Genomic DNA, 14,082 nt, shown 5'->3' on the forward strand with positions numbered 1-14,082 from the left:
TCATTCATAACTCCCATTTATACACTTCCATTCTTTTATTTCTCTGCTTTATCAATCATAACCCACATATTAAATAGCAACAAAAAGTCGATAGCTAAATTTCACACTAGCAATGGGTCGGATTTCCTTAAAAATTTCAAATTTTAATGCTATTTTTTTCCTTAATGTTTGAAGCTGGATTCTAATTCTTCCAGCAGCATTAAATTCGACGTTGTACCTTCTGAATTTTAGTTAGATTTTTTTTCAAATGCCCAAATCCTTCATAAATGGAGGCAGTTGAGAGTTGTGGAGCAGCAGTTGTTATTACTACAAAAACACCGGCTCCTCTTTTTTCTATGTTTTTATTGTAAAAGTGCTCTCATTCACATTAATTCACATCTAGAAAGCCTCTTTACAGAGCTTTACTACTTATAGCCATTCATTTCTCGACAGCTCCAATCTTGTCTCAACTCATGGATTGGTTGCGCAAGTTTTTCTTCACGGCTTTCCTCGTCGCCGCCGCCGCGATCGGCGGCGCCCGCGGCGACGCCATGGTCACCGGAACCGTGTTTTGTGATCAATGCAAAGATGGCCAGATTTCCCTCTTTGATTATCCCTTAAATGGTACATTTTCGTGATTCTTGATTTTTTAACGTTTTGAATGTTTTAAGGTTTTAGAACTTTTTTTAATGTTTTGATGAGGTCACTCGATGTGGGAGTTATTAGTTGAAACGACATCGTTTTGTCTATCTGCAGGGATTAAGGTGACGATGGCCTGCCCGGGCAGCGACGGGCAGTACACGACGTGGGGGGAGCAGACCACCAACTGGCTAGGCAACTATGCTATGAGGGTTGGTGGTGCCCCCAATTTGAGCGGCTGCTACACGCAGGTCTCGGGCAGCGGTCAAGGCTCGAACGCCTGCGGGGCGGCCGCTGGGCCAGCCAAGCGTCTCCGGCTCATGTTCAACATGTTCGATACGGAGATGTACACCGTTGAACCGTTGCTAGCTCAACCGGCTCAACCGATGTCCTTCTGCCCGAGCTCCACCCCTGCCCCGGTCGTCCCGGTCAACCCTCCACCCGCACCCCTGTTGCCGCCCGTCCCCCGCTTCCCCCCGACGCCCTTCTTGGAAGCCTCGGCCTGCCCCCACCAGTAAGACTCTTTTTCAAGTTTCATGGTACTAATTAAGTTCTTGATCATGCCCCTAGGCGGGCGGGGTGGCCTAGGTTGATATTCCGTTCACATTTATGACAGAAGTTGTTGATACTTTTTTTAAAAAAAGTTGAAATTATTGATCGTGATTTAATGAACTTAACCTAATATGATACTTGTGTTGTACTACAGAATGTGGTTGATGCCGGAGTACCAATGCTATTGGAAGGTGGTGAGCCCGGACACGAAGGTGGCCGTTGCGTTTGGGCTGATCGCGGGCCGTAGGTTCGGGACCGACATGACGCTTAGGCAAGGCATGCTAGGGAGAGGGGATCCCTATAGGACCTTGTTGAGAGAGGGCACCACTGCATTGCTCAACTCCTACAATAGCATACAGTTCCCATACCACCCCCTTGGTGTGATCCAAGACATGAATTTGGCGTTGGTGGGGTCCACGCGGCACGTGCTCCACACCGCGTTGCGCTTCATGAGGGCGAACTCCGGCTCGGGCAGCACGGCCACTTGCAAGTTCACTACTTGCAAGTGAATTTTTCGAACCTCTGATTTGATATTTCATTATGTGTTTTCGAATTTTCAAATTTATTATCCTAAGTTTATTATAGAGTTGTAGAATGAGGTCGATGGCCTAGAGTTTTGGAGGAGGGGCTTCTTTTATTACATAGATTATTGACCTTTGAATGTACTTGTGTAAACTTATGATCCTTGCACGGTTGGTTGTTGGAATGTGTTTGTTACCAATAAATTGTTGAGAATTTGGTCAAATTATTTTTATATAAAAAATGATAAGAGGAGTTTTACCCCTAACCATAAATAGTGATTGTTCTTTTGTGAAAGTTTAATGTTACCTTGGGAATTCGGACAATTTACAGATTATTGTACTATAATTTATACATCTATTCCAATTAAAACTCATTAATTTTCAATTAATGTTTTTTAATCTCTAATTATAATTTATTAATCATAAGTATGAATTAATGAGGAGAGATGCATTAACATGTGCCTCATAATTTTTTTTGAAAACAACATGTGCCTCGTAATTAAGTAGCTATAGAGTATAGATCGCTTAAATTTATATTTGGTTAATTGCAAAAAACCCCACAGTTTTGGCCTTATTTTTGTTTCCGATACATTTCATAAATTATTACAATAATGAAACAATGTTTCAATTTGTAGTAAATTAGAAAAGTCTTTTTTTTTCTACGATCGAAAAATGATGTGCCATGATTTTTTTGCACTTTCACATAAAATCTTATGTGTACTCACCATATGTAACTGATTGAATTAGATCATATGAATATTGAAGTTGAAATAACATCGTAAAAATATAGTGAATATGTATATTTGATTACAAATCAAAAAGCCAAGTTGGAATTGCTACACTATATAAAACTAAAAACTAAACTCAGTCATAACTCATGATTTCTATAGCAATTAACCGTTTATAATTTTTTAGGTTGGTAGCTAATTTATAATTTTATATTCTTTTTGTTCTTTAAACATAGTCCTATAATAACACAAATTTTAATAATTATAATTAGATAGTAGTATATTATAAGGGGGAAAAGACTCACCTTAGATAGACCAGTGTTAAAGTGGATAAAGAGATCCACTTTAGTGAATAATGAGTATTAGTTTTTTTTTTTTTTTTTCGAAGTTGAGGGATTAGGTTAAATTAAAGTTCAGATCATATGTGGTAGAATAAGTAAATACTAAGAGGGTGTATGGCTGAGCTTACAAGCTCCCAAAAAAAATTTATATGTTATTTTTAAAATTTTATAAGCTTCTTCAAAGTGTTCGATAAAATAATTATAAGTCGTAAAAATAAGGTTCAAGAGCTTAGAGCAGTCTTACCGCAACTTGTTAGCGGGGTGCGATCTAGGCTCCAGCGAGTCGCGTAACGCTGCCAGGGAAGGGGGGCTTGGGATGGGGCTCACATGTGAGAGCTGGGTGTGGACGGTGGAGAATTTTTCTCTAAGCGCGTGCAATGCACAACAGAATAAAAATGAATTAAAAGAAAATTTGATTTTGCTCACTAATGATAATAAAAGATCAGTTGCAACCAATAGTAGTCATCTTCATTTACTTTTATTTTCTTTATTTCTTGTTTTATTTTATAAAGTGTTAATAGGGAAAAATGCCCCCTTCTTATAAAAACTTGTAAAATTGCCCACTTTTGTTTATGAAAGTGGGCAATTTTACAAGTTTTTATAAGGATGTGGGCATTTTTGCAAATGTCCCTTTTATAAATACCTCTTCATCCTCATTCATTTTACACTACAATTCACTCATTTCTCTCTTCATCTATTCTTCTTCTTTTTACTCCATCCGTGTCATGAAGCATGACACACTTCTTTTCAGCACGGGAATTAAGAAATTGGTATTTTGTGTGTTAAGTGTGGTAGGTGGAAAAGTGAAAATGTGAATAAAGGGTAAATTTTTTTGTCATTTTTAGAAACGTGTCATGCTTCGTGAGACGAACCAAAAAGGAAACTGTGTCATGCTTCGTGGGATGAATGAAGTATTATTTTTATAACTTCTTCATCTTTTTTTCATCTCCAAAAAGGGATCGTGAATGGACAATTAGTGGAGCAACCAAGCGCTGTCGCCCGGGATCCCAATTTTTTCTTCTTGCGGTTTTTAATCATTTTCTCAAGGATTCAACGCCTTCAACCCGGTGGGTCTTGAGAGTATGAACTTGAACACAACTCTGTTTGTTCAAGATAATGGTGTGGTCGAGGTTCCTTCCCTTCCGGAGGCGACGAAGCAACACAATGACTATACTTCGGCAGAACCCAACTTACTTGCTCACTTTGGGCCGAGACAAACAGGTCCAAATTCCATCGGCGAAGCTGACAAGGGAAAAGACAAAGAGGTCCAGTGGTCAGCGAAATGGAAAAAGTCGCAAATTCCATCGAACATTTAAGATAATTGCAACGCAACTAGTCGACGCCCAAATAATCGGAATGGACAAATCAAAAATGGGCCTGAGCGAATTGGCTATGCACAACACATTGGTTGTGGAAAATTTCAAACGATGAGAATGAAATTAATAAAATTCTTTTAAATATTTATTTTAATCTACAAATACATTTAAATTGAGAAAAATAGAAATAAATTTTATAGAGCTCGGTTTAAAAGCCCACATTGTGTAGGAGAGGCTCTGTAGAAGTTGGGACCACTTAAGATAAGAGGCTCTTGGGTGGAGATGCTCTTATAGGCCCTTAAAAAAATAAGTTTATATAAATTATTTTTTCATAATTTTATATACAATAATTTTTTTTACAAATATTATTTAACTATACTGTGTTCAATTTTCTTATATAACAAAATTTTTTCTCTCTTTTGCACAAAATTACATTTATTAATTATTCAAATATTTTGACAACTTATAAACTTTAGATAAACTATATCTTATAAGTTTTGAAACAATTTTAAGCTTATAAATTCTTTAAAATAAATTTAGCCTAATATAATCAAATTCATATACTCCCTCCGTCCCACTGTATCTGAGATTCTTTCTATTTTGGGCGTCCCATTGTAAGTGAGACTCTTTCCTTTTTAGGTAAAAGTTTTTCCCTTTAAACACCTTTTCACTTTTTCACTTACACACAAAATACACATTTTCTTAATTTCCGTGCAAAAAAAAAAGGTCTCACTTAGAGTGGGACGGAGGGAGTATTAAAATAAGATTTATACATATTGATTTATTATGGACAATAGTAACTATTTTATGAACAGTTCAAAGTTCAAAATGAAAAATTAAAATTATTAATATTTGAAAGATCTGATCAATCTGTTTCATTAGATAAAAATTCGAACTTTATTTAAGCAAAAGTTATTTGGGCGCCTATGATTTCTAACAAATTTTATCGCTCTCCATTATCTGATTTTCTCAATACAAAAACACACAAAAAAACAGAAAAAGAAAAAAAAAATCAGTCAATCGTTGACTCATCGATCTCAGCAGCAGTTCAGTTGAAGCCCATGGCGGAAAATCAAATCTGTTCCTCTCTCTCTCTCTACGCGCGATGATTCATCTACTTCTACTCCTACTTCTCCTCTCCGGCGCCACCAACGGCCGCGATTTCACGATAGAGGAAGCCACAATCGACGACGTGCAGCGCGCATTCACCGAAGAGAAGCTCACTTCCCGCCAACTCGTCGAGTACTACCTGGACCGCATCGAGAGCCTGAATCCGGTGCTCCGCGGGGTGATCGAGGTGAATCCCGACGCCGTCGATCAAGCGGAGAGAGCCGACTCCGAGAGGCGGAGGATCGACGGAGGCCGCCCGTCGCTGCACGGCATTCCGGTGCTCCTCAAGGACAGCATAGCTACCGACGATAAGCTGAACACCACCGGCGGATCCTACGCGCTGCTCGGCGCGGTGGCGCCGCGCGACGCCGGAGTGGTGGCGAGGCTGAGGAACGCCGGCGCGGTGATTGTGGGGAAGGCGAGCATGAGCGAGTGGTACCATTTCCGATCCTACGATATTCCCGACGGATGGTGCGCTAGAGCCGGACAGGGTTTGGTTAGTATTCTAATTTTCATTTTTACGTTTTTCCCCCCAAATTATCGTTCTTTATTTTTGGTGATATTTGCATTTATTGCTATCAGATCATGGATTGCATTTCCTTTTAGACACCTAATTTTGTGATATTCTTCTTCTACCTACCTGTGTATCAGATCTGATGATATAAATAGGGGGTAATTGGACCTAAATATATCAAATTTAATTTAATTTTAATTTTGTACATGAACTAAAAATTTGTTTCTAAATACACGTACTATAAATTGGTCTGATTTTTTGTTCAATTGTCAATTTTTGACGAATTATTGTCATAGTGGCTAGTTGAGGTAATAAATTAATGTTGTCATAATTAGCTAAAGTAGCATAGACATCCAACTACATCTACATTATTTAGTAAATCAATTGTTTAAGCTAAGAATACATTTTATGCATGGCCGTGCGCAATTGACAATCGTGTGAAAAATTTGAACAATTGAATATTCATGTATTAGGAGGTAGAATTTTGGATAAATCATGTTTTATGTCCTCAACTTTCAGTGTTCATCACATAATGTCCCTAATTTTTATTTTTTCTTCAAAAATACCGAACTCTCAACTACTTTTCTATAAAATTTTCTAAACTTTCATCTTTTATTAAAAATTCCAACTTACATCATTTTCTAAAAAATATTCTAAACTTTCAGCATTTTATAAAAAATATTATATTATACAAAATTCGACTACAAAATGATAAATCACCTTACCAAGTTTTTAGGTGGAACGACATCGTTTCATTAGATGGATGGTAAAAAAAGGCATTCCACCTAAGAATTCAACGAAATAACTTATACTTATGTCGTTAGATTTTGAATAGTAGAACATTTTTTAGAAAATGCTTAAAATTAGGAGTATTTTAATAGAGAACGAAAGTTGAGTATATTTCAGGGAAATCACTAAAAATTAGGGGATATTTTATGAAAAATATCTAAAAGTTGGGCGTTTTGAAGAGAATGAAAATTGGGGTTATTTTGTGAAAAAACATTGAAAGTTGAGACATAAAACATAATTAAATTTAGAATTTTTGATTCATGAGCAAACTTAAAATTTGATAAAATTCATGTATTTAAGCGCAATTACCCCTATAAATAAATTTACACCCATTGCTTTGTGGTGGAGCAAGCGAGAGTTTATCGTCAAAAATCCATTCTGTTATTCTGCAACTAATCTGTCTTGCTATATTGTGCTCGATTCGATTAACTTTGAAGTTAATACCAACATTGTCGTATTCGTGAAACAAAATCTCCATCTGATAAACTGCAAGTGCTAGATGAATTCGTTGAAATATGAGTTGAAGAGTTCTATTTAGTTGTGGAATTCTGAAATCTGAATGCTCCAGATGAAATGTGTTGCATCACATGATAAATTGTTTTTGACCTCAAAATCTAGAATCCTTATGTGAAAGGTGGAGATCCCTGTGGCTCAAGCAGTGGATCAGCAATCTCAGTAGCTGCAAACATGGCTATGGTGTCTCTGGGAACGGAGACGGACGGATCCCTCATCTGCCCCGGTGATCGCAACTCTGTTGTCGCTCTCAAGCCTACTGTCGGGCTAACGAGCCGAGCTGGTGTCATCCCTCTCTCGCCCCGCCAGGACACTGGGGGGTAATCACCATTCTTAGTATATTTAAAGTATATTTAAGGAGTATTTACTTTTCATGATTGATACGATGCATGATTGAGTATTTTTGTCATTATTATTAGGATATTTTTAAATTCACTTTTATTGAGACATAAATCAAGTAAAATTAACTTAAATGTTAGATTTTATCAAAGGCCTTAGAATGTTTCAAAGTTTCAATCCATCTATATAAAGAATGGGGTTAACCTTACTATTTTTATGTGTTTAAGCTAATTCTCAAAAGTAGACATCCTCTTAGTATATTTGATGATGGAGAATTTCTGAATTCTGATCACGGATGATTCTGTTGTGAAATTTGAGCTTAGGCCGATAAGCAGAACAGTATCCGATGCTGCTCATGTGTTGGATTCTATTGTTGGCCGTGATCCAAGAGATGCTGAAGCAACAGATGCAGCATCGAGGTTCATTCCAACGGGCGGCTATGCGCAGTTTCTCAAAGAAGATGGGCTCAAGGGGAAGAGATTGGGTGTGGTGAGGCATCCATTCTTGAAGCTCTCAAATGCATCTTCAAGAAATTCGATCTTTGAAGATCATCTTCGAACTCTAAGGTAAGCTTTCATTGTCTCTTGAAAAATCCTCAACTTTTAATCTTTTTCAAAACGAGATGAGATCCAGTGTCCCACAATTTTATGTGTGCCATTGTGTCCCATTCTTATATCTATTATTTTAAAAATATTTTTTATAAAAATAAAATTTATTATGATACTATGAATTATATTTAATTTTTATTTTAAAAAATTAAAAGTTTTAAAAAGTATATACCATGACTTTGAATTTATCAACCTATTATTAACTAATAAAAGTGAAATTAAATGATAAAAAATAATTATATACCCTAAATTGATGGAATAAACCCTAGTTAATAATCACAAAATTAAACTAAAGCATATAAAGTTGAAATTGAAGAAAAAATATATAAGAAAATAAATAAAATTGAAAGTGGGACACAAAGTGAGACATAAAATGTGGTACACTGAATCTCATTCCTTTCAAAACTATCCCATTGCACAAAATTCGGCAATGAAATGATGAGACCTCTTGTCAGATTTTTAGGTTGAATTTTTATCTACGTCACCTGATAAAATGACATCGTTTTACCCGAAAATAAAAACAAAGCAAAAATTTTACCTCTATAATACAACAAAAATTCCATCTCAATACAACGAAGTGAAAAAATTACAATTCTTATGTTGTATTGAGGTTGAATTTTGTTATATTATTGAGGCGGATTCTTACGTGGAACTTTTGTTTTAGTTTTTACCCGATGAAGCGATGTCATTTTATATTGGGTGAGATAGGAAAAAAAAGGTTCAACGTAAGAATCTTGCGAAGCGACTCATCATTTCGTAGTCGTTTTCTATATAACAGTTAATTTTTTGAAAAACGTTGAAAGTTGAGATTATTTAGTAAGGAACATAAATTGAGGACACAAAACATGATTTATCCGATGCAATATAATGGTTGGTTTTTGTGTTGTAAGGGAGAAAGGTGCAGTGGTGGTAGATGATCTAGAGATACAAAACATTGATGTGATCTTGAATCCATTACTATGTGGTGAGGCATTGGCTTTGTTGGCCGAGTTCAAGCTCAACCTAAACAACTACTTAACCGAGCTCACTGCTTCCCCGGTCAGATCTCTATCAGACATCATCATCTTCAACCAAAACCATCCGTTGCAGGAAAGAACTGCCGAGCTAGGGCAGGATATTCTCGTTGCAGCCGACGCGACGGATGGGGTCGGGGAGGGGGAGAGGCGGGCTATCGAGATGATGGAGAAGCTGTCGAGAGATGGGTTTGAGAAGTTGATGGTGGAGAATGAGTTGGATGCGATGGTGACGTTGGGGGCGGACGCGTCGCCCGTGATGGCCATCGGAGGGTTCCCGGCCATCACGGTCCCGGCCGGGTACGACTCCGACGGCATGCCGTTTGGTGTCTTCTTTGGTGGGCTTAGAGGCGCGGAACCTACGCTGATCGAGATTGCATACGCCTTCGAACAAGCTACGCTGCTGCGGAAGCCCCCTTCTCTCACATCAATCACCTTATCTTGTATGTGAATTGCGTTCTCTTTTTTTTCTTGAATTCATGCATTCTTGGTTTAAATTAGGAGAAATCTTGCAAGGACGAGATTTTGTTTCCCACGTTGATGGTAGGTCTAGTTACCGGTAGACGCATTAAACGTTGATTAAATTCGAATCATCAATTTTCTTTTAAATATGTTTCGTTTTGATAGCTAGACTATTTTGGAGTTAATACTTTTTTAGGATTAATCATAGTTTGTGTTCCAATAATGATAGAATGATGAGTTACTTTATTAGTAGAATTTTAGATGAATTTTAAGGGTTAAGAGATTTTTTCTACAATTCTATATTAAATAATGTAGATTCTTTTAGATAGGTGACTCGTTATTTTGTTGCCGATTTGGAAGGTGGGAAATAAATAACTTTTGGTTTCAAATCCAAAGGGGTTTGAAGTAAAAATTTGGAATACTTCATAGAAAATATTTAAAATTAAGAACACAATGTCTATGGACTATGACTATGATTAATCATTTTTTTCTTTTAAGGTGTATTTATTTTGATGGATAAATTTATCATACGAAAATGATGAATAATAAAAATTTATGCCTTTAAATATCTTTTTTTCTTTTTTCATATTTTATACAAAAGAGAAGTTCACCATTTTTCCTTCGGTGAACTTCTCTTTTATATAAAATGTGGGAAAAAAAGGAGGAATTTAAAAACATAAAACATTTTGTTATCTATTTCTTTCTCATGATAAATTTATCCATCAAAATAAACGCATCCTTACTAGACTAAAACCATTTTCGAATATTTCTCATTTCTACCAATGTTGTGTCCCTCCTGCACTTAACTAGATTTTTTGAGATTTTAGTCTAAGTTCTCTCGTTATGTGAAGAAAAGATGTTGCACTTCTTATCAGATGTTGACGAGCTAGCAATCTAAACTAAAAACATAAAAAGATAAATATGTTAGTAGGTTATATGATAGAGAACTATTTACAACTTCTTCACGTAATTCTCACACAATTTCTAACTCTACAATCATAATACTAGTTTTTATTCATAAAAAATTTCAACCAATTTTTATCTAATCGTACTAATAAGAAGATAATAAAATTATAAAAATCGTGTCACATGATGTTATTTGACTATTTGAGTATTTAATTGAAAAAGGCGCGCAAATCTTGAGATGAATCGGTTTTCTTTGTCCGTTCTCACACCTCTTCCTCATCCGTCTCAATCAAGCAATCCAGGTCAAACCTCCGAGGTTTCGCAGAATTCCGCCATGGAAGAGCTGGATTTCAATGTAGAAGAAGCCACCATCAAATCAATCCAACAAGCATTCGCAGAGGGCAAGCTCACCGCCAGAAACCTAGTGGATTTCTACCTGTACCAGATCGAGCACCTCAATCCCCTGCTCCGCGCCGTGATCGAGGTGAACCCCGACGCGCAGCTACTGGCGGACGAATCGGACAAGGCGAGGAGCAGAAACGCTGATTTGGGGGAGCTGCACGGCATTCCGGTGCTCCTCAAGGACACGATCGGCACGCGCGACAGGCTCAGCACCACCGCCGGCTCCTACGCGCTGCTCGGATCCAAGGTGCGACGCGACGCCGCCGTGGTGGAGCGCCTGAGGAGGAGCGGCGCCGTGATTTTGGGGAAGGCGAGCTTGAGTGAGTGGTATAGGTTCCGGTCTCTAAGTGGAGTCCCCGATGGCTGGTGCGCTCGATCCGGACAAGGAGTGGTTCGTGCCTCTCTCTTTGTAATTTGTATAATTGTGTGCAAATTTAGGTAATTATACATGTTGGTGAGTATGTGTGTGTGATTATTATGTGCATAGATAGAAGCATATGTGCTGTTTGGGTATGTTGACATAATGGTGCTAAAGATCTTAGGTTTGAATCCACTATTACGTAGTTCTTAAATGATTTGTTTCTCTTGCAAGAAAGAAGAAGTATATGTGGTAGAGATGTTTGGTTTATTGAATCTACTTTGTTGATTAGGACAACCTTGTAAATGAACAAGGTAATCTGTGACCAGCCACCTAATTAATTTTCGGTTTTCATGAAGGATAAAAGTTAAAAGTTTGTATATTTTTTGACAAAAAAATAGTATTGATTAAAAACCAAAATTTGGGTATACTAACGTGTATTCATAGGCAATTAACCTTTACATAAGTGTGCAGTGTGTGTGTATACATGTTGGTGAGTGTGTGTGAGATGGTGTGCATATATGCTAGAGATGTTTGGTTTGATGGAATCTTTGGTGTTGATTATGACAACCTTGTAAATGAAGTAGGTACTTGGACAGAGACATGATTGGTTTGGACAAGTAGAGTTGAATTTAAGAGAGATTTGGTGTATGTTGTTGCTATAGTGTTTTTGTGAATGTTGTAGAATCCGTATGTATCATCTGGGACGCCGTGTGGATCGAGCAGTGGATCCGCAATATCAGTGGCTGCAAACATGGTGTGTGTCTCCCTCGGGACCGAGACGCACAGCTCCATCATCTGCCCCTCCGATCACAACTCCGTCGTGGGGATAAAGCCCACCGTTGGCCTCACCAGCCGAGCAGGGGTCATACCAATGACCCCCCGCTGGGACACAATCGGGTAACTGCACATTCTTGAATCTATTAATCTGACGTGCAATGTTTCAAGAGCTTATAAGATGTAATGTTTCAAGAGTTTCTAAATCTACAAAATCATTGAGACAAAATTTGTAATGAAGACTTTGTGTGAATGATTTGCAGGCCGATATGCAGGACTGTATCGGATGCAGTTCATGTGCTGGATGTGATAGCTGGCTTCGACCCGAGTGATGAAGCAACGAGGGAGGCGGCCAAGTACATCCCCGAAGGCGGCTACAAACAGTTTCTCAACGAAGATGGTCTCAAGGGGAAGAGGCTCGGCGTAGTTAGGCATCCGTTCATGGAGATAATGCAGGGGACTGCTGAATCTGCAGCGTTCGAGCTTCACTTAGATACAATGAGGTAAATTTTCATTTGAGATACAAGAAAGTAGCAAGTGAAGCTTATGAGAGTTTGTTTGATGATGATCCAAGGCATAGAGGAGCACGAGTGATGGACAACTTGAAGATAGATGAAATAGAGACGATTCTTGATCCGAATCAGAGTGGTGAGATCATAATCATGGCGGCCGACTTCAAGGCGCACATAAACGTTTACCTAAACGAAGAAGTGGATGATTCTCCTGTGCATTCTTTAGCCGATATCATCGCCTTCAATGAAGATAATGCCGAGTTGGTACGCAATTTGCAGTTATTTGCCTATAAATACACGAATTTTAGAGGTTTTTTAGAATTGCATACCATCTTTTTTATAATCGAAATGCTCAACTCAACCTTTCAATTTTTCTAATTTTGTACACGATTTTAAATTTCTCTAAAATTTCAACATGGTTAAATTGGCGATGAGAAAAAAATGATACTGTAACTTTGGAACAGAAAACGTCGGTCGTCGTTTATAACTAAATATGAGATTCAAATCCATAAACCGGTCGATTGATGCAAATTCAGGCAAATTGAAGGGAATTGACGATGAATTCAAGAAAGGATTCACGATCACATTGAGTGGCAAAATTCAAAAGCATTGTCGATGACACCTGAAGTTGTTTCTTGGATTTGAAACTCATATTTATGGTGTGTTGCAATACTGTGTCATTTTTTCCATCATCGATAGAGCCACGTTGGACTGCCAACTCAGCTTCGATTTTGGAAAAATTTAAAATTGTGTGCAAAATCAGAAAAATTAAAAGGTGGAATATTTCTATTAAAAAAAAATCATGTGCAGTTTCAAAATACCAGTAAATTTCGTGTATGTAACTCATATTCCTTTTCAAATCCCATTACATTGATCTAAAAATCTTGTAATCTATAGAGCTAGGTGTGAAGTTTTGAATTGTAGAATATCATGTATCATTGTCTGAATTTGGATTTTTCATTTGTATCCTAAATCTTGAAACCAAAAACTATTTTTTCTCAACATTAGGAAATGCTGAAGGAGTACGATCAGAACACCTTCATAGAAGCCGAGAAGACGAACGGGCTGGGCGAGCGCGAGGAGGCTATAGTGGAGAATCTGGCGAAGCTCTCGATAAACGGATTCGAGAAAGTGATGAAGGAACACAAATTAGACGCGATGGTGACACCGGGGTCTCGTGCTAGCCCTGTCTACGCGATTGGAGGGTATCCGGCAATCACTGTTCCGGCTGGCTACGAGACAGACGGGATGCCGTTCGGGATCTGCTTCGGAGGATTGAGAGGCAGCGAGCCTAAGCTTATTCAGATTTCTTATGCATTCGAGCAAGTTACGAAGGTTCGGAAACCTCCTTCTCTCGCGCTTTGAATGTTGGAAGTTTTCACTTGTTTTTAGTTGTTTTGAACTCAAATTTTGCTACTCTTGCATTAGTGTTGCTACTAGGAACTTTGCTACATTGATTTTAGCTTTGTTTATGTTGATCTTGTTTTTACATACTTTCCAGACTTATCAAGCTTGTTTAATACTCTCTCCGTCCACAAAAAAATATGACACTTTTGGTGGGCACATGTTTTAATAAAATGGATCATGATTTTGATGTAATGGAGAAAGAGCCCACTAATATTTAAAATTAATGGTTGAGATCTTGAACTAAATATAAATTTTTTGTAATAAGATGTATTTATAAGAATAAAAAAAAGTGAAAT

General features: G+C 37.6%; 2 protein-coding genes across 2 annotated transcripts; both read left to right on the forward strand.

The window, feature by feature from the left end:
- Positions 1 to 301: 301 nt before the first annotated feature.
- Positions 302 to 1,951, forward strand: LOC131005598 (uncharacterized). Its single transcript, XM_057932609.1, has 3 exons — positions 302 to 603; positions 736 to 1,132; positions 1,325 to 1,951. Exons 1-3 carry the CDS (start codon positions 453 to 455, stop codon positions 1,677 to 1,679), a joined length of 903 nt encoding a protein of 300 aa, XP_057788592.1. The 5' UTR covers positions 302 to 452; the 3' UTR covers positions 1,680 to 1,951.
- A 3,072-nt stretch (positions 1,952 to 5,023) lies between these two features.
- On the forward strand, positions 5,024 to 13,870 carry LOC131012362 (uncharacterized). Its single transcript, XM_057940291.1, has 9 exons — positions 5,024 to 5,682; positions 7,108 to 7,322; positions 7,665 to 7,907; positions 8,840 to 9,412; positions 10,553 to 11,123; positions 11,776 to 11,990; positions 12,131 to 12,370; positions 12,442 to 12,643; positions 13,388 to 13,870. Exons 1-9 carry the CDS (start codon positions 5,182 to 5,184, stop codon positions 13,742 to 13,744), a joined length of 3,117 nt encoding a protein of 1,038 aa, XP_057796274.1. The 5' UTR covers positions 5,024 to 5,181; the 3' UTR covers positions 13,745 to 13,870.
- Positions 13,871 to 14,082: the final 212 nt, after the last annotated feature.

The sequence above is a fragment of the Salvia miltiorrhiza genome, chromosome 1 (genome assembly GCF_028751815.1).
Source record: "Salvia miltiorrhiza cultivar Shanhuang (shh) chromosome 1, IMPLAD_Smil_shh, whole genome shotgun sequence".
NCBI classification, from domain to species: domain Eukaryota; kingdom Viridiplantae; phylum Streptophyta; class Magnoliopsida; order Lamiales; family Lamiaceae; genus Salvia; species Salvia miltiorrhiza.